We start from the raw sequence: 18,602 nt of genomic DNA, 5'->3' as shown, positions 1-18,602 counted from the left end.
ATTATGAACATTGATAATATTTATTTTTGTTTTTAAATATGTTAAATTGGTCAAAATAGCTATGTTTAGATTTAATTAGTGGATACACAAGTTACTGTAGCATTACAAAAATGCCATGGCCTTGGACATTTCTGATTTTCCTCATGGGCATTTATTTTTTTGCCCATGAGTAGGATACATATTTTTGGGTTTTTACCTTAATATTCTCCTCATGGGCATATTTTTTACCATGGGTGAGAGTGCTCTAAGCTAGGTGTACCCGACGGATGTTTTTTATTCTAAGGTTTTAATTTTGCTTTCTTTTCTTTAAATTTAATTGATCAAGTGAGCATTAAAAATGATCCAAATGAGTTTAAGATAAATGTCCTTCATATTGAGGAGTGTTAGAATGGACGCACAGTATTAATTCAGTCAGCACTCAGACCTCAAGTGGAATTTGGAAATTGATTACAGAGGGATGATAGATTGATCAAATTTCTTTTGCATTGACTGCCAGAATATGATGCAAAATTTGCCTAACTATTAGTAGCTGCACAATAAAATTAAAAAAGACCAAATGGAAAAAAGGCTAAGGAAAAAAAATCACTGAATTCTAGGATCTAAATCAGCTGTATAATGAAGAAAATAGTTTGTTCAAGGCAACCTAGAAGGTAGCTGGCCTGACTGGGAATCACTAGGAACGAACACAGGAAGCTGTGCACCCCTCTGTGATCGGCCCTGCTGAAAATTCCCACCTCCTCTTTCTCTCTCGCCCACTCCTCCAGCAGCTCCTGACCCCCCAGTACTTCTGGCTCCTCTCGTCAAATTCTCGCTCACCAGAGGACCACCAAAGAAAATGGATTGACCAGTATATGAAAGCTCAGCCCTTGGAGCTGCTGACGAGGAAGAAACACCTGCGCCTCTAGAAGCAGCTGACACAAATCTTCCAGCTTCTGGATCCCAGAAAACTGTATTTTTTGTGCTTTCTCTGACGTTTGGCTCCTTTTTCTTCACAGGTGGTCGTACCAAACTAGAAGAAGAAGCTGCGTTATCACTCAGCTCAACTGCTCTTGACGATAAAGGGGACTGATTTGCTGATGATTGGTACATGGGATTAAAGTGATCTGTATTTGAGGGCAACGGAGAAGGGGTAGCTACTTGTGATGCGTGAGGAGGGCTACTTATGTTACTTACACTCCGGGCAGAGGCCTCGATATCCTCCCTGCTTGCCCTGCTTGGTGGATAAGAATTCTTGGCAGAAGAAAGCCTTGGTATTCCTACTCTCAAGTTTCGGTTAAGAAACCCTGATGACTTAATGCTCATAGGACTGCTTAGCCCACTCACATTGCTGCTGGATAACTGGTCACTGTCATAATGGTGCGGTCGAGAACTGACTGGGCGTAGTACAGATGATGATGCTCGAGCTTTGGCACCAGCTTTGATTGCCTCTTTAGAGTCTAGTTTTGCAAGCTTCCAAGCACTAATCTTGACAGGGCGCTGGGGTACCCTTTTCCCCTTATCAGCGGGTTGTATAGCATCTGGGTCCACAGTAGATGGCACAGTTCCAGGCTCTAGATGTTCAATTTCATCCTGCTCAAGAAAAGCAAGAAAGAGAAAGAGAGATCAATTTTCATTCAGCTAAAGAACATGTTTGACAGATACAAGAGCGCATACACCTACCCCTTAATCTTAAAAGTTAAAACCCCTGTTGATAACATTTCACCTTCGATAGACTTTACTTTCGATTTGCCTCAAGTACCAATATCAAATTTCAGATTATTGACACTAGAAATTATTATTAGTATGGACACTAAGCAGTAGAAAACTTAAACTTGGCCACAAATTGTACAACTTCTATGGAACATATTTGGCTCCCAAGTGAGCAGGGAGAACACATAGTGATGTCTAATAATCTGATACAACTAGCAAATTGAATCAAAATCTAATCAATTATTTTGTAATATTTAATAGTCATATCCAGAAGATACGTAGATACGAGTTAGGGCTTCCAGTTGCTACTTAGTGTTAGCATAAGAATAAAAAATTCTATAAACAAAAGATGTATGGGCGGAATGAAGATAAATTTCCTTGGAGGCAAAATACTTGTGGCCCTAAGCCAACAGCTTATAGATTATTACTCCAAATTAGTTCATTAAGTTTAAGGGGCCATACGCAAGATTTTTTTCCACAGATAGATCCACCAGCCCCATTGATTACCTTTGCAAGGTATGACATTTATTACTATTATAGAAAGATCTTATCCTAACAGCAAACCTGCACTTATCACCCTGTCCTATAGCATTGTAAGCAGATACATTTGATTTACAATGTGCTAAAAGGGTCCTAATGTCAAAAGGGTTTCAAGAAGAGGTAATTTTGTGATTTTGTCTTTTGTTATACATTAGCAAAATTGGGGTGGATTACTGATTTAGGCTCTATTTGTTTTGACGGAAAACATTTTCTTGGAAGATGTTTTCCCATTTTTCATTGCTTGGTTAGTAAAGGATGGAAAACAATTTTCCCAAAGGTGGAAAATAGTTCTCCGTGGAATTGAAAATGTTTTCCTTTCGTAAAGAACGTATGCCACATTCCTTTCTACTTCTTACATCCATCAACTCTCCTATAAACCATCTTCTATCTTCCACTCCTATTTTTCCCTTCTATAATTTTTCTTTTAAGGAAACAAACAATGGAAAACTATTTTTACAATTGTGTTTTCTCTTGATAATTATTTTCCATGAAAAACTATTTTCCCAAAAAGTTGTTTTCCGTTGAAACAAATGGAGCCTAAACAAATACTCTTAACATAAGACTATTAAAGTACCTGTTGGTCCATGAAGATTCTTGGTGGAGTACACCAAGTTCCTTTGTATTGCAAACCCATCCCAACCGAGCTTCGTCCACTTATGGCAGTAACTGCAGAGCTTGTTGGTGAAGATGGTAGACTTAACTGATCACCACCAACTGATGGTCCGGGTGGTTCACTTTGAGTCCGCATAGCAACAACATACTCATAAGTCGTAATGCCCTGTAGCAATGATTGTATGATATATAAAGGAAAGAAATGGGATGCAAAAGAATTTGCAGCACAATAATTCATTGAAATACACATGTTTAGAAAAAGTATTGATTGAACAAGGGAGCGGGGCACCAGAATAAATAATTTGGGGTTGAGATAATTGAAATTCAGACCTTTCTGATAAGAATTATATGGAAGAAGAACAGTTCTCCCAAGGGTATGATAGCCAGAAAGGAGACTAGTGTGCCAAGGGCCTGAAGAAAAACAATATCAGAATCAAATTCCAAAAGAAAACGGACACAGGGAGAGCTATGGCCATGATACAGATAAATCTACACAAGAAGATTAAAGCCAAACAGCAACAGGAACAAAAATGGTCCATCACATTTTTTTACAAGGAGAAATATATGCTGATTTAGTAAAAACAAAATTTGTACTCCCTTAATTGCCCACCTCGAAGTACACACACACTTGCATTTTCAATTAAATTTCATCTTACATATTTTATCAGCATCCCCAAACTTTCTCCTACTTTATCTCTCCTAAGTCTTAATCCCTAAACTTTCTCTTACATAGTCTCTATTCATCTTTCTTCAAGCTTCTTTATTTACTACCTCCGTTTCATATTTTTTGTAACTTTGGAATATTTTATATCTCACAGATAATATCCCAAAGTTGCAAAAAATATGAAACGGAGATAGTATTTATTTTTGTAAAAAGGAAAAGTGTATACAGCCAGAGAAACTATGACTGAAAAAAGCACCACCACCAACCAGTACAGATAACTCAGATACATCCTTTTTTTTTTTTTTTTTTTTTTTTTTTTTTTTTTTGATAAAGGACTCAGATACATCTTCCTTGTAGCAAATAAAGCTAAATTGTCCCAACATTTTTTTTGGCAATTGAAGCATCTCCATTTTAACTACCATATAGACACCAAAAGAGAAGTAATACTGCCTCAGATTTGACCTCAAGAACCACATAATGCTGGAAAAAACAAAATTAGCATAAAGCATAAGCAGAAAAATTAAGTGACAAAAGCCATAAACAGTACCACTATAGAAGCAAAAACAGGGCGTGAAAATCCATCTCCAAGCCTCTCAATTATTTGATGTTCAGTGGCCTCTTTAAAAACGAAGCAGCGAACAAGGACCCAAATGCCAACACCACATTCCGCAACAAGCTGTCATTAAAAATGCAACATGTATCCCATATTTAGCAAGTTGAGATTAAGAAAGATCGATGCAAGTAACTAGAAAATTAATGGAAATAGTTAACATTTTTCAGGACTCACCCAAAGAAGGCTCATTGCCATAAGTGTCACAAATGTAAAATAATTCTTCCTGCCAACACAATTATTCAGCCACTGCACAAAAGAAGTAGAAAAAAATTATAAGCTGTAATAGGAGTTAACAATGAAGAAATTCGTTTGCCTTCACCAAAAGAGGTAGTGAATAGTCAATTACGTCTCCTGAACAGAATGTTAATAGTTAGGGCTATGGAATAATGCATTCAGTCCACAAGTAGGAAATAATATTGAAGTACTAATATTTTAAAACTCACCCGACAATGATGGTCAAACCCATCAACACATTTGTCACAACTCCTGCAGTGCTTACTGAACTTACGCACCTACAAGGCAACAACTAGTGAACTTTAACTTCATGACTTCTTCTGATCAAGTGAAATGTAAAACCAATAATGTTATCGGCCTTATCGCTCTTAGTTATATATTTCCAGTCACTAATAAACGGATCACCCCACCAACAAATAGTGAAAGGTCCCACTCAAATTTTGCAACAGTAAACATGAATATGCATCATTTGCTAAGAAAGAATATCATCTCATACTCAGGCAATTCGTCAAGATGAACGATCCTTTACCTCAGCATTACACAATGTGCAAAATAAAGCTTCTTCTTCTCCTGATGATGGCTGAGCAGCCTCCTCATCAACTCGACAATCTTCTCGCACAAGGCAAAAACAAAAGATTCCTCCAACTTTTGAACAAAAATTTAGCTGTGCACTTGACCTTTCACCAACCCCAAACTCAGCTTTGCATGGCTCTTCTATTGAAGATGCGTTACCTGCTCATAAAAGCCTTGTGAGCTAGATTTGAAGCTAAATGTCCCTAAATTCAATAGGTTGCTACAATAAAATTGCATATACTCAACAAAAAAAGCAGCTCCCCCAATTTTCACCAACAAATATAAAACTAGACACGAGGACAGCAGGCATCACATAACACGGATCATTGCCTCATAAGTTTGGAGACCCTCAAAACATTGCAAGATGTTTATGAACACCAGTGTTACCTAACACTCCAATCCTGATCATTGCCTCATAAGTTTGAAGACCCTCAAAACATTGTGGGATTTTAATGCCCCCATCTCCCAGGAATTGCGTATTGGTAAAATGCATATTGGAACACAAATACTAGTATGCCGGAACACTTTTGGCCTTTTGTGCTGATATTACATAATTAGGTTATTGCAATTTCTTACTCACTCCACATACCGAAGTGTACGACGTATTAAATATTCCTGATGAGGACACAACTAATGCAACTTGAACTGACCTGGCAAACTGGCTTCACATTGTGACCTAGCTGTTCTGTCTGGTTCAATCAGAATACCAGGATCAGCTGGATCAATAGCTGTGCTTCTAGCATAAAGTATCAGCACACCCAAGGCCTGCACGTATTAATATACATTATGAATGATCATTGGGGATTGATAGTAAGATAATCAATAATATGAAATCCAAATGGGTATTAGAATAAATTAGAGATTTATGTGTTCCATGGATCTCTATCTTGTGCTATGACTACATGGAAGGGTCAAATCTTACCAGAAAAGTATAACCACCAATAGCCAGATACTCATAAAATACATCCTTGGCAACAAAGGGTGCAAAGAACGCATAATATGCAATTGTTAGCAGGAAATACACCGTAATAGCCACAATCTGGTCACAACAAAGATTAAAAAAAAAAAAAGTTAGGAGCTACAAATTTAGCTAGATATAAGCTGTGATACAGTTACATATATATTTCAAACCCACTACAGAATCTCCAGTAAAGACAAATTCATTTATGCACGTTTACAAATTCAAAGAGGTAATCATTCGTCTAACAAAGATCTACAATACTTTGGGAACATAACAGATCTTCATGTCTCAGGCATTGAACTGCACAAGAAATACCAATTATTGATTTCTCCTAGGTAAATTACTCAGTTAAATGGCTCAGGTAAGCAAACAACATAAAAATTTGAGGGATCAAATACATGAACACGGCATCAATATTAGGACTTCCTTATATTCCCAATAGCACACTGCCACTGCCCAACAAACTATTTTAATGCTTCTTCCCCACACCCAACATTAGGCATTTGTAACAAATTATCATCAAAGATATTTGTGAACTGTCATACTGTTACTAATTTTTATGCTCCCATGACATCACCAAATCCCTAATCCCACCCTTCTATATTCTTGTCTCAAAACTGTCAGCAAATGACAGAGATATTCGGCCATCATTATTAAAATCTATGTTACTTGGACTCTTCATTTCACCTCACGTACTCGTGTCGGACGCTCGACACTCGACATGGGTATGACACCCGAACACTTCACTTTTAGTTCAAAATCATGGAATTTTTTCACAAAACAGCCGAGTCGGACGCTTGGACACGTACCCGTGTTTGACATGGGTACCCGAGTCCAAGTAACATAGATTAAAATGCTCACAGCTCACGAAAATATTGAAACAGAACAAAACCATTAGTCATATTATACAAGGTGATGCTCTCAGACTTCCATGTAATTGAGACACACGTCAATGTACCTCCAGCAAAATAATAAAAGAGCTTCAGCAATTTAACAGCTAATGTTGGATTTCAATTAGGGGAACTGGGGAAGAGTTCAAACACAAATTTATTTGGATCATGAAGTGGCAATACTAAAGAACAGTAAAAATAATCACAAAAGTGACAACCAAGAATATTATGTAGCTTGTGGAAACTCATGCAAAATCCTAGACTAAGTCATACAAGAAAAGTTGCTTCCAACAGTCAACAACTTGTAATTCCTCCCACCAACTCACTTGATTTACACTACCAGAAAAGGCACAAAAGATAACTACTCACTTTTATGACACTGATGTGTTACCTAAATTCAATTTCTCTTTAGTTTGGTCACATCAATTGATTCCACTAGAATCACTATAATTTTATTTTATTTTAACTGCATTAGAAAATTAAGGGGGAAATAAGCAATTAGTCTGTAATTAAGAATCCCTAACTAAACTACCAGTCTACCATCCCTAATAGTGGACAAAATGAAGAAAACCAAAAGTTCCATCAAAAATTAAAACAACACTCAGAAACTCAAATGGGTAATCATTCAATTGCTAAAGAAGACAAAAAAGAAAACCCATCATGAAGTATATATACTTAAATAAATCCAAAATAACAAACGAACAAACCAACAAGTACCTAAAATACAGATCTCCATTACCTTAAATCAGACCAAAAACTTGCACAATTCATAATTCACAATTCTAAGAAAAGCAACGGAGAAACGTAAAGATCCACCTTTTTACAAAAAATAATTCTCTCATCCTAAAGCAATAAAAACAAAAATTACTAAATTTATTTTTTGCTAATAATAATACCATTATAATTTCTTTGACAATCTAGAGCCTACTAGTCTCCGACTAATCCGAATTCGAGCCGGGTTCACGAATTTATCAATAAAGGATTTGATGTAAATGCTATTATTATCAAATCACATTTTTAGGCACTTTTGCTGAAATCTCCACTACCATAAACAAAACCAAAACGAAGTAACTGTAAAATAGAAATGTACCTGCAAAGAATGAGCAGGGAGTTCCCACCCATGACGTCTAGCCATTGTTAAAGCTTCCACAAACAGCAACAATGAACACCCTTCAAAATCCCACTAAATTAAATTGAATATTACTCTCTTTCCCTCAGTTTTGAATAACAAAATCTGAAACATTTGCAGTTTATCTCAGAATTCTGACTCTGACCCATTTGCTATAACCACATTTGGAGAACACCCACTAATTTATATACTATGATCTTGAATTATTAGGGTTTATGAAGCTTTAATTTCATAACTCAGAAAAAATAAAGCAAAATGTGAGGATTTGTTCACTGGTTTTTTAAAACTGTTCTTCCTAAAAGAAGAAATTCCCCCATATTTTCCAAAAAAATAATTGCTCTCAATAATTTAATTTAATTTAGTGTTAATCTTACACTAATTGCCATTGAATATAGCAACAACAGCAATGTGAGTGAATATGATAGAGAAAAAGAGGAGAGAGAAAATAAGTAAAATACTGAAATTGCAATAGTTTAGTGAAGGGTGTTGGGACTAGAGACGACCGTGGAAGACGGCACGCAAATTTTTAAATTATTTTATTCGTTCGTTTAGAAATTTTAGGTTATTGTTGTAACAAATTTGTATCTTCCCGTTTAGGAATGAAATCAAAATTAATATTTTGGATAGGAAATTATTTATGACATGAATTTATAATTTTCAATGATAGGTGCTTGATTGAGAAATAATTAAATTAATAATATGTTGTACCTTGTATACTTGTATTCATTATTATAGTTTGTTTTGTTTTTTTTAAAAAAAAAAAATTTATTATAGTTTGTTTATTACAATTGGTATTTTTGTCTAAACTGTACTCAAATTATTATTGTTTGAAATTTGAAATTAATATCATTAATCTAAAGGTAGGGTCTTTATTGAGGATTATTATAGAGGCTTACCATTTAAAAGGTTTAATAAGCAAATGCTCATGAATATGGGACGTACATTCACACCCCTAAGGGCATGTTCTCATTGACTGAACTGAACTGAACTTATTAGAGCTGGACTGAACTGAACTGAACTGAACTTATTAGAGCTGAACTGAACTGAACTGAAATGAAAATTTTATAAGAGAAGGAAATTAGGAGTTGAACTGAACTGAACTGAACTGAACTTATTAGAGTTGAAGTGAAGTGAACTGAAAATAATCACATGAGAACAGGGCCTAAATCTATTTGTTTACTGATTTAAAAAAACAGCAAATTCTTAACATATTATGCGACATATTTTACAACAAGTTCACATTTTCACCTACAAAAAATTATTTATTACTCCGTACTTATTAGAATTTAGAAGTTATAATTAACAAAGCAACATAAATATCAAATCAATTCGGAGTAATAACTACTTTTGTTATTCCTTGAGTTATTTATAATTTAATAATCCATCAATTATATACTCGTATGAAACTATAGATACGTTCATAAAAACAAGGAGAGTATGAAAGAAACAACATTAGATGCCTAAAAATCGGGGATTTTTGGAAAAATAATTCAAAATAAATAATAAAGATCAATAAAGGAAGAGTTTACATAGAGTGATTTGTGTTTTATAATGTTGTATTATGTATAGATAGATATTTCACTTGAGAGTTTTGCGTACAACGGACTCACGTGAGTTCGGTTTATAATGCACACATTCATCCCTCGGCCACTGCCACTGCCTAGTCTCCTATCGGCAACCGACGACCCTCCTCCTCTTTTCCCGGCGTCGGTGACCCTTCCCCACCTAAGTAAGGTACTCACAGCACCTTCATACTAGAACGACTCTCCTCCGGCTTATAAACCCATCGCCTATCAAACATGTTGCACTTCTTTCCAACTTTTTTTTTATTTATCAATGTCATTAAGAATAACATCAGCAGGGGGTCGACTTGGGATTTTGGTTGCGAATTGATTGCGGGGGTTGAGGAGGTGGCTGTTTGGTTTGCTTGTGGTTGACGGATTGTGGGGCTGTGAGCTGCGAAGTGATGGCTAGACGCGGCTATGAATTGAGAGTTGGTGGAATGCTGCTACTGTTAGGTGCGTGAGGAAAGGTGGAGATGGCTGGGCTACAATAGGTGGGTGCAATTTGTGGCTGATTTGGGTGGTAATTTGGGCGGTCAAATGGTGAATGGTGGTTCGGTGTTGCGGGATGCAGGGGATAGATGATTGTGGTGACTATATGGTGGTGCAATACCTGACTAAGGGCCTGTTCTCATACGATTATTTTCAGTTCAGTTCAGCTCAGCTCTAATAAATTCAGTTCAGTTCAGTTCAGTTTAGCTCTAATAAGTTCAGTTCAGTTCAATTCAGTTCAGTTTAGCTCTAATAAGTTCAGTTCAGTTCAGTTCAGCTCCTAATTTCCTTCTCTTATAAAATATTCATTTCAGTTCAGTTCAGTTTAGCTCTAATAAGTTCAGTATAGTTTAGTTCAGTTCAGCTCTAATAAGTTCAGTTCTGTAACACCCCCAAATCTCCCTCTACGGAAATACTAGTATAATACGTATAATTATACCATAGAGATAGACTTAAGGGTGTTACCGCCGCGTGGTTACGCAAGGCTACTCAAAACTTACTAAATAAAAACCAATACTTTGCAGCGGAAACATCAATACTCTTTCTTTTATTAATACTTATAAAAATAGTAACATTGTTATGAGTACTCAAAATAAAGACAAGACCAACATTCCTAAACTAGGTGAAGCAAATCTCGGGACTCCCATATGCTCATTCATGACTCCACCTGAAAGTAGTCAACACTACTTACCATTACGGTAAACAGGGCGAACCAAAACAAATAAGAAATACGGATTAGCAAAATATGCTAAGTACGATAAGTGCAAGATAATGTAAACTCAATTTATTTGCAAACATGCTTTAAAAATCAATTCCAATAATTAATCCATTAAATTCCAAATTCATTATTCCAAAACCGATTCCAATGATTTAATATTTAAAATAATAGTTAATAAAACCAATTTCTTTATTAAGAACCAATTCATTTTAATCCAATTCCTCACCCAAGTGTGCACACCCCCAAGCTAGTCTCCTTATATTACAAGGCTATTCTTGAGGAAAGACCCGGTCATACAAAGTCCAAGGCCTTATCAATAAACCAAATCCGCATAGTGGGATTACCAACATGCTTATAAAGCATTAATAATAATAATAATTCAATGGTTCAATAAATCCTTTTAATATCCAATGAATTCCAATATAATTCAAACTCTTTTTTAATAATTCCACATATTTTCAAAATCAAAATTTTTTAAATAAATACTTGAGAATAAAATCTCATATTAATAACTTTTCAAAATCAACAACTCTTCCTTGAAAAACCTTTCATTTAATTCAACAAACCTTTTAAAATCAATTCCTTTATTTAAACACGATAAGTAATTCAAACCATTCAAACACATGATTTAAAAATCAATCATTCAAAATACTTTTATTAAAACAAATTAAATATTAAAATCAATACCTCCAAACATAATTCAAATTAATTTAATTCAATCACCAATAGAATCATATAAAACATGTTATTCAAACCAATCACTTTCAAAGGTATCTAGCCACCTAAACGTACCTTGATCCTTGCTAGCAAGACCACACAAAAAGAACCTCAAGAACCTTGATTTCGAATATCAATCAATACTTCGCACTTTCAAAGTTCAATCACGAATACACCTTGCAAATAACATAACCATAAGGTTATCACAACATAAACTCAAATCTAATGTGCTTGGACAATAAAACTCTTTTAAAATAATACTTTAATATAAAATTATAGCTTTGAAATAGGTATTTGTATTTTAGAAAACTAACTATGAAGAAGATAAAGGAATAGGATTAAAGAGAATTGAATTTTCGCTGGAAAGAATAGGCAGAATTGCAGAGGTCATAACTCCTTCAATATAACTCTGAATTGGGTGATTCTTGAGCCTAACCTCAAGGATTTTTCAAGAGGAACAATCTTCTGTGGAACGTCAATACCTCAAAAACTGACCAGAAGTGCCTGAAAACTGGCTTCAAAAATAAACGGGATGATTTATGTAAAAAGAGGAGAAGAAAAGTATGAAAAGGTTTAGGGCAAAGAATAAGAGAGAAGAAGAGAATTAGGTTTTTGGTGTGAAAAATATGAGAGGTATGAAGGGGTATTTATAGGCTAGCTCATGCAAGAATTATGGCAAGAGAATATGGGAAGAATTATGGTAAAAAAAATTAAGGAATTACTTGGAGAAGTGAATAAGGAAATATGGAAACTTTTGATATTAAGGTGATTAAGAATAATAGAATTTAGGAAAGTGTGTTTGTCATGAAAATAATATGGCAAAAGAGATTACTTGGGGAATAATCAAAGATGAAATAAGGTAGGAAAATAAGATGATCAAATTTTTGTGAGATGGAAAAATAAAATTAAGGAAAATAAGAGATTTTAAGGAGATAATTAAAAATATAATTTAACAAAATAAATCACCCAAAATCCAACCAAAGTGGCCGAAAATTTTTGAGCTTCCATAGCTCCAAATTTTCGGACCATATTAGTAGTGTTTAGGAAATTATTTTGCTAGATTTTAGGCTTAAAAATAATTGTGTAAATAATATATTTTGTATAAAATAATTAATTAGGAAAATGCCAATTATTCACTAGTTAATTTAACTAAGAAAAATCAGAATTTCTACTTAGAAAATCCGAAAATCTTAGCTAATTAATTAGGGAAGTTCGACCCTTTTAAATTAAATAAGAAAATATAATTTTGTTTAACTAAAATATCCGAAATATATATAAACAATCCAATTTTTAAAATAAAATAAATGGATAAGAAATCTTATTAAAAATCCAAAATATTTACTGAGTTTTAAAATACTTTTGGCGCCAAAATTCAAATATCATTTTAGCTCCAAAATTCAAATAGTAAAAGAAATTACTAAAATACACTTTTTAAGAGAATACTAATTAATTAATTAATTAAAAATACGTTTCAAAAATACGGGGTATTACAAGTTCAGATCAGTTCAGTTCAGCTCTAATAAGTTCAGTTCAGTTCAGTTTAGTTCAGCTCTTTTGAGTCAATGAGAACAGGCCTTAATATCACCTATTATCAAACAAAAAGTATCTAATACTTGACAAATATAATTTATTATCAAACAAAATAAATCAAATACCTGACCATACTAACATATTATCAAACAAAAGAAATCTAATACCTGATCAATATAACCTATTATCAAACAAAAGAAATCTAATACATGACAAATATAACCTATTATCAAACAAAAGAAATCTAATATCTGACCATTATTATCTAGTATCTGACATTTATAATCTAATATCTGATATTTATAATCTAATATCTGACCATTATTATCTAATTTTTGATAATTAAAATTTATTTTTTTCGATTTGAATGATTGGACTCACGTGAGTCCGTTCTACACAATATTTTTCCATCATTTGATTGTAAAGCATCATAACATTATATTTTTAAAGGGGAAAAAAAAAACAATTTACCATGACTTTCATCACTAGCATAATACTATAACATAATACTATTATACTAGTAAGTAGCTTGGTAACATGTAACTTCTTCTATTGGACCAAAAAAAAGAGTGTGGAGTTGCATATGTTTACATTTGTCGATTAGTGGATTATATTTTGTATTGTTAAAATTTTTTGATGAGTTTGTTGAATCAATCCCGATGAAAGTATGCTTTCTTTTAGGAATGAAAGTATGATTATTCTTTTTTTTTTTTTTGACAATCAAGAAAGCAAAGCCAATGACATACCCTTCCTAGCTGCTACAGCCAGCTTGTGGGCTTCTATTACATTAAGTCTATTGTCTTTTACAATAACAAAATTATCTAACTCTCTAACAGCCTGTTTAATATCAAGCACTAGTTGCTTATTTTCCCTCTTTGCATTGCTATTGTCATTAAAAGCCTTCACCAAATCACTTGAGTCGGTGAGCATCGTGACATTCCTCCCTCTAAGGCTTGAATTTTTTATAGCCATAAGAGCAGCCATGGCTTCTGTTTGAGTCGGGGTAGAGGCAAAAACAGGGGCTTTTCCCCTATCTATTACTACACCTTTATCCTTGATAATCCATCCTACTGCCGCTCTCCACGTATCCATCGAAGGTAATTTATTCTTCTTCCAAGCACCATCAATAATCATAGTACATTATTCTGATTTGCCACCCTTGAGATGTCACCATCCTTTCTCTGCTCCAAGCTTCCACCATCATTAGAGTCTTCATTTCTTGGCTTCGCTCTAGCTGCTAGCAGGTTACCTTTGATCCATCTATTTTTCCAGTGATGGGCAGTGTGTATTATGTTGAGAGGATTGCAGACTTCGTTGTTGAGGATAGCCTTATTTCTTGTAAGCCAAATGCTCCACAGAACACTGACAAAGTCCATGATACTCTCTTCTTTATTGCTGTTCAGAGTATGGATGTAGGAGATGAAGTTTCGTATCCATTCCCCTGTTTTAAATTCCTTGCCAACTTCTAAATTAATGCCTAGGTTGCTGCATTTCCATACTCTTCTAAAAATATCGCAGTCCCTAAAAATATGCTCTTGCGTTTCCTCTTCGATGAGACACAGTCTGCAAACATTACAAACGTTAATACCCCTTTTTATAAGATTATTTGCAGTGGGGAGGGCATTATTAATTAGTTTCCAGACAAAAATTTTGTGTTTTGGCCATATTTTCGATGACCATCATTTTTTCCAAAAGGCCGAGGGGGAGACCAAGCTACTATTTCCCTTCATAGAAAACCAGTATCCAGATTTGATGGTGTAGTTCCCAGACTCGGAGGGCCCCCAGTCCCAACTATCCTCCGAAACGTACTTTGCTGGGTTGAGAGCAAGAATATCTCTAGCAATAGGCGGTTTAAACCACCTCCATACTAGGCCTGTTCGCCAGCTTCCTTGAGGATTGAGTAAGTCACTTACAAACTTTGGCTTACTCTCACTATTAGCTGCATCATCATCTTTGCATTTGATGATGTTCTTGGTAACCCACCAGTCCTCTTCAATCCTTGTTGACGCTCCATTGGCAACGACTCTTTTGAGGCCACCCTTTAAGTGATAGATGCTCTTGAGAATACTTCGGGCTCCCCACGACATTGAAGATTTTAACTCCCCCTTCCTTCCTTTATCGAACCAATTATCCCTGTACTTTGCCTTGAAAACTTTGCTTACCTGCAATTGGGGGTTAGAAAACATACGCCATGCTTGTTTAAAGACAAGAGCATGGTTTAGATTATTTATGTTTCGAAGGTCAATGCCCCCATCATGTTTGTGTTGTTCCAAGAGGCTAGATTTCCTCCAATAAATTGGCCTTTTGTCCATGGATAAGGACCACCAGAATTTCAGAATAAGCGAAGAAATCTTTTTCGTTATAGACTTGGGGAGAAGGTAAGCGCTTAGAATGTGGGAAGCCATTCCCACCAGAATACCATTGATCAGAACGAGCTTCCCAGCTTGTGACAGACTAAGAAACTTCCAGGAAGATAGCTTACCTGCGATCTTGCTCACAATATCATTGAAAGCATTGGTGCTTCTCCCATCAATATCCATGGGGCACCCTAAATAAGTTCCCATGTGCTCACTATCTTTCACACCCAGGCTCGTTCTGAGGATCTTCTTGAATTTATTTGGCATGTTTTTTGAGAAGATAACATACGATTTATTCAAGTTCACCATTTCTCCTGATAACTCACAAAACTGATCAAGCACTTTTTTCATGACACTGAAGTTTTCGATGTCAGCCTTAAGAAAGAATAAGGCGTCATCGGCGAAGAAGAGATGAGAGATAGAGGGGCCCGATCTAGAGACTTTAATTCCTATGATAGCAGCAGTACTTTGCAAATAATTAAGCCTTCTGGATAGTACCTCCATACAAAGAATAAACAAGTACGACGATAGAAGGTCTCCCTGTCTAAGCCCTGCATTTAGGACAATCTTCCTCGAGGGCTCTCCATTGATAAGGATGCGATATGAAGCCGTAGATATGCATTGCATAATCCACTTAATCCATTTCTCAGGAAAATTCATTTGGGTAAGCACTCTCTCTACAAAACTCCACTTGATTCGACCGTAAGCTTTGTTAAGATCGACCTTGAAGATGCTCTCGAAACTTCGCGACCTCGCTTTTTTCTTAATTTTGTGAAGCATTTCGTGGCCAATGCTACAACTATCATTTATTGCTCTGTCTGGAACAAACGCGTTCTAGTTGTCTCCCACAATGTCCCCAATGATGCTTCTAAGTCTTTTAACAAGGCACTTCGAAATGATTTTGTAAGAGTTATTACAAAGACTTATTGGTCTGAACTTTGAAACCATCTCTGGATTATTGATTTTAAGAATAAGAGCGATGTAGGTCTCGTTCATTTCCTTCGGCATAAAGCCTTCTCTGAAAAAGGAAGTACAAGATTTGATCACGTCCTCACCAACAACATCCCAATTCTTCTGGAAAAAGAGAGGGGGAATTCCATCGGGTCCCGGGGATTTGTGCCCTTTCATACTGAAAGCTGCAGACTTGATATTAGCTTTAGAGAAAGGCTTTATAAGCAAGGAGATATGAGCATCTATAAGAGAGGGGATAGACGGTTTCCAGTCATCCCAAGCTTCAGCATTCCATCCCTGTTCAGCATTACCTGCACAGAATAAGTTCTCAAAAAAATCGTTAAATAAACAATGTATTTTGCTGTCCTCCGAAGTCCAATTTCCTTGTTCATCCTTTATTCCCTTGACTTCATTTCTTGACTTCCTAGTAGCTGCACATTTGAAGAAGAAGGAGGTATTGAGATCCGAGAGGGAATCCCATGTAGCTAAGGCACCATAGTTTGCAATTTTACAAGAGGTTTGAAGCTTTCTTTGGAGGGAGAACATTGTTGAGCCCTGATGCACTTGGTTCCAATCTCTCTCAATAGAATTACAGACCTCCTTGAAGTCTAAACACCACACTTCCAGCTTGTAAGGTCTTTTCCTTTTTAAGGGGGCCTGACTGGTGGAAATGATGATGGGGCTATGGTCTGAGATAAGAATGGGCAAGTTAAGGGTAAAGGCGTCAGGATACAAGTTTCTCCAATTATCATTACCATATGATCTGTCCAAGGTCTCAAAAATTGCATCATCATTCTCTCCGTTATTAGTCCAGGTATATCTAACTCCATGGGAAGGGATATCACTAAGACCAAACTCTATTTTCCACTTTGTGAACTGGCACCAGGAATGAATGATGCACCCCCTAATTTTTGGTTCAGGTTCTCAATTTGATTGAAATCACCGGCTACAAGTAAATTACCGGGATGAGCCCAGATTATAGCCCTAAGAGTGTCCCAAACAGATTGTCTTTCACACAAATAAGGCGAGCTATAGACAAAAAGAGCATAAGAAAAGTATTTAAATTCATCATTGATTGAGCAAAAGAAATAATTAGAGTCCTGGAAAAGGATTTTTACAATGACATTTTTATTCCAGCATAAATAAATTCCCCCTTTAGCATCAATTGAGTCCACACTACTGCTATTGTTGAAGCCCCAAGATTGGAAAATTGGGTTCAAAGAAGCGGCAGAAGTCATAGTTTCAGAGAGGAACACAATGTCAATGTTCGAACTGTCCACCAACCATTTGATGAAGGGAATAGCAGGGGGGTTGGCAGCAGAGAGGTCCCTACAATTCCACACTAGACACTTCATCTATCCTCTGGGGGCTGTTTAGGGCCAGCCGCCGCGCCCTCAAAGCCTAATGAGAAAAAATTCTCTAAGTCTTCATCCGCATCGAAACCGAACCTGAGTTTGGTAAAGCCATGAAATTTCTTTTGCACCTTTTTCGCTTCTTGACAGGTCCTTCTTCAGGGCTTAGGTTGTCAGAGGCTGGGAAATCAACTTCGTTAATTTCTCTCATTGCCGCCCAGAAGGATCTCCTGAATAAGTCACTGGCCCTTTTATTTTTCAAGAAATTCCTAGCTGCTTTTTTCCTTTTGGCAACCCAGGAAGAGTTTGCAGGAGGAAAATTAAGGTTGAGGTTCTGATTATGAGGTTTGTTAAGGTCGAAATTGAGAACCTCTTATAGGGGAAAGTCAGATAAAGTAAACATGAACTCTTCCTCAGACGCAGGGGAGTTGGGTGGATTGGGAATTAGGAGCTCAGTGTTCACCAACAGGTTCAAGAATGATTGGTCAGAGCATGGAAATGGGTAGAGGCTTGGAGGGGGAAAGTCGCACCAGTTCAAATCAGGGAGGCACTAGTAGAATAAGGCAAATGGGAAGCGGTTCAAACCCCCTAAAGGGAAGCGGTTTTGAACCGCATGCGTTTGGGGGGCTTCCCATTAGCCTGTTAAATGGGAAGCGGTTTGAACCGCTTCCCATTTGTAGTGAAAGGGAAGCGGTTTTGACGCTAAACCGCTTCCCATTATGCCTTTAAAAAATATTTTTTTTTCCTCAGAAATTAATACACAATAACTAAACATATATATAAAAATATATATTTCCATTGATAATTTGATGTAATATTACATTTTAATATTGTTTCCAAAAAAAAAATTACATTTTAATTAAAAAAACAATTCTACTGAAGCCACCAGCCCACCACCGCCGAGCTATTCTGCCACCACCACCCTGCTATCACCACCGCAATCTGAAGCAAATATGAACAAACCAAAAAAAAAAAAAAAAAATCAAAAAACGAAAGATCTAAAAACACGAACGACCTA

General features: G+C 35.9%; 2 protein-coding genes across 2 annotated transcripts; both read right to left on the bottom strand.

Annotated features, from left to right (window-relative positions):
* Positions 1-387: 387 nt before the first annotated feature.
* LOC145591028 (protein S-acyltransferase 21-like) lies at positions 388-8,364 on the bottom strand. The gene is made up of 10 exons (XM_081647416.1): positions 7,867-8,364; positions 5,848-5,964; positions 5,576-5,690; positions 4,882-5,084; positions 4,562-4,630; positions 4,293-4,364; positions 4,053-4,181; positions 3,172-3,252; positions 2,804-3,007; positions 388-1,569 (listed from the first exon to the last, which is right to left on the bottom strand). The coding sequence occupies exons 1-10, from the start codon at positions 7,909-7,911 to the stop codon at positions 634-636; spliced, it is 1,971 nt and encodes a 656-aa protein (XP_081503542.1). The 5' UTR covers positions 7,912-8,364; the 3' UTR covers positions 388-633.
* Positions 8,365-16,115: 7,751 nt separating this feature from the next.
* On the bottom strand, positions 16,116-17,587 carry LOC145592318 (uncharacterized). Its single transcript, XM_081648760.1, has 2 exons — positions 17,194-17,587; positions 16,116-17,089 (listed from the first exon to the last, which is right to left on the bottom strand). The coding sequence occupies exons 1-2, from the start codon at positions 17,585-17,587 to the stop codon at positions 16,116-16,118; spliced, it is 1,368 nt and encodes a 455-aa protein (XP_081504886.1).
* Between the last annotated feature and the right edge of the window lie 1,015 nt (positions 17,588-18,602).

This window comes from Chenopodium album, chromosome 18 (genome assembly GCF_948465745.1).
Source record: "Chenopodium album chromosome 18, dcCheAlbu1.1, whole genome shotgun sequence".
In the NCBI taxonomy this organism is placed as follows: Eukaryota; Viridiplantae; Streptophyta; class Magnoliopsida; order Caryophyllales; family Amaranthaceae; genus Chenopodium; species Chenopodium album.
The sequence above is the reverse complement of the archived record's forward strand: the minus strand, read 5'-3'. Positions and strand labels throughout refer to the sequence as shown.

Coding starts and splice junctions, on each gene's coding strand:
- LOC145591028 (XM_081647416.1), bottom strand. CDS start 7,911: ATGGCTAGACGTCATGGGTGGGAACTCCCTGCTCATTCTTTGCAG. Junction 5,965..7,866: donor TCCCTGCTCATTCTTTGCAG/GTACATTTCTAT, acceptor TGTTGTGACCAG/ATTGTGGCTATTACGGTGTA. Junction 4,365..4,561: donor GGTTTGACCATCATTGTCGG/GTGAGTTTTAAA, acceptor TCTTTTGTGCAG/TGGCTGAATAATTGTGTTGG.
- LOC145592318 (XM_081648760.1), bottom strand. CDS start 17,587: ATGAAGTGTCTAGTGTGGAATTGTAGGGACCTCTCTGCTGCCAACCCC. Junction 17,090..17,193: donor TATAATCTGGGCTCATCCCG/GTAATTTACTTG, acceptor AGTGGAAAATAG/AGTTTGGTCTTAGTGATATC.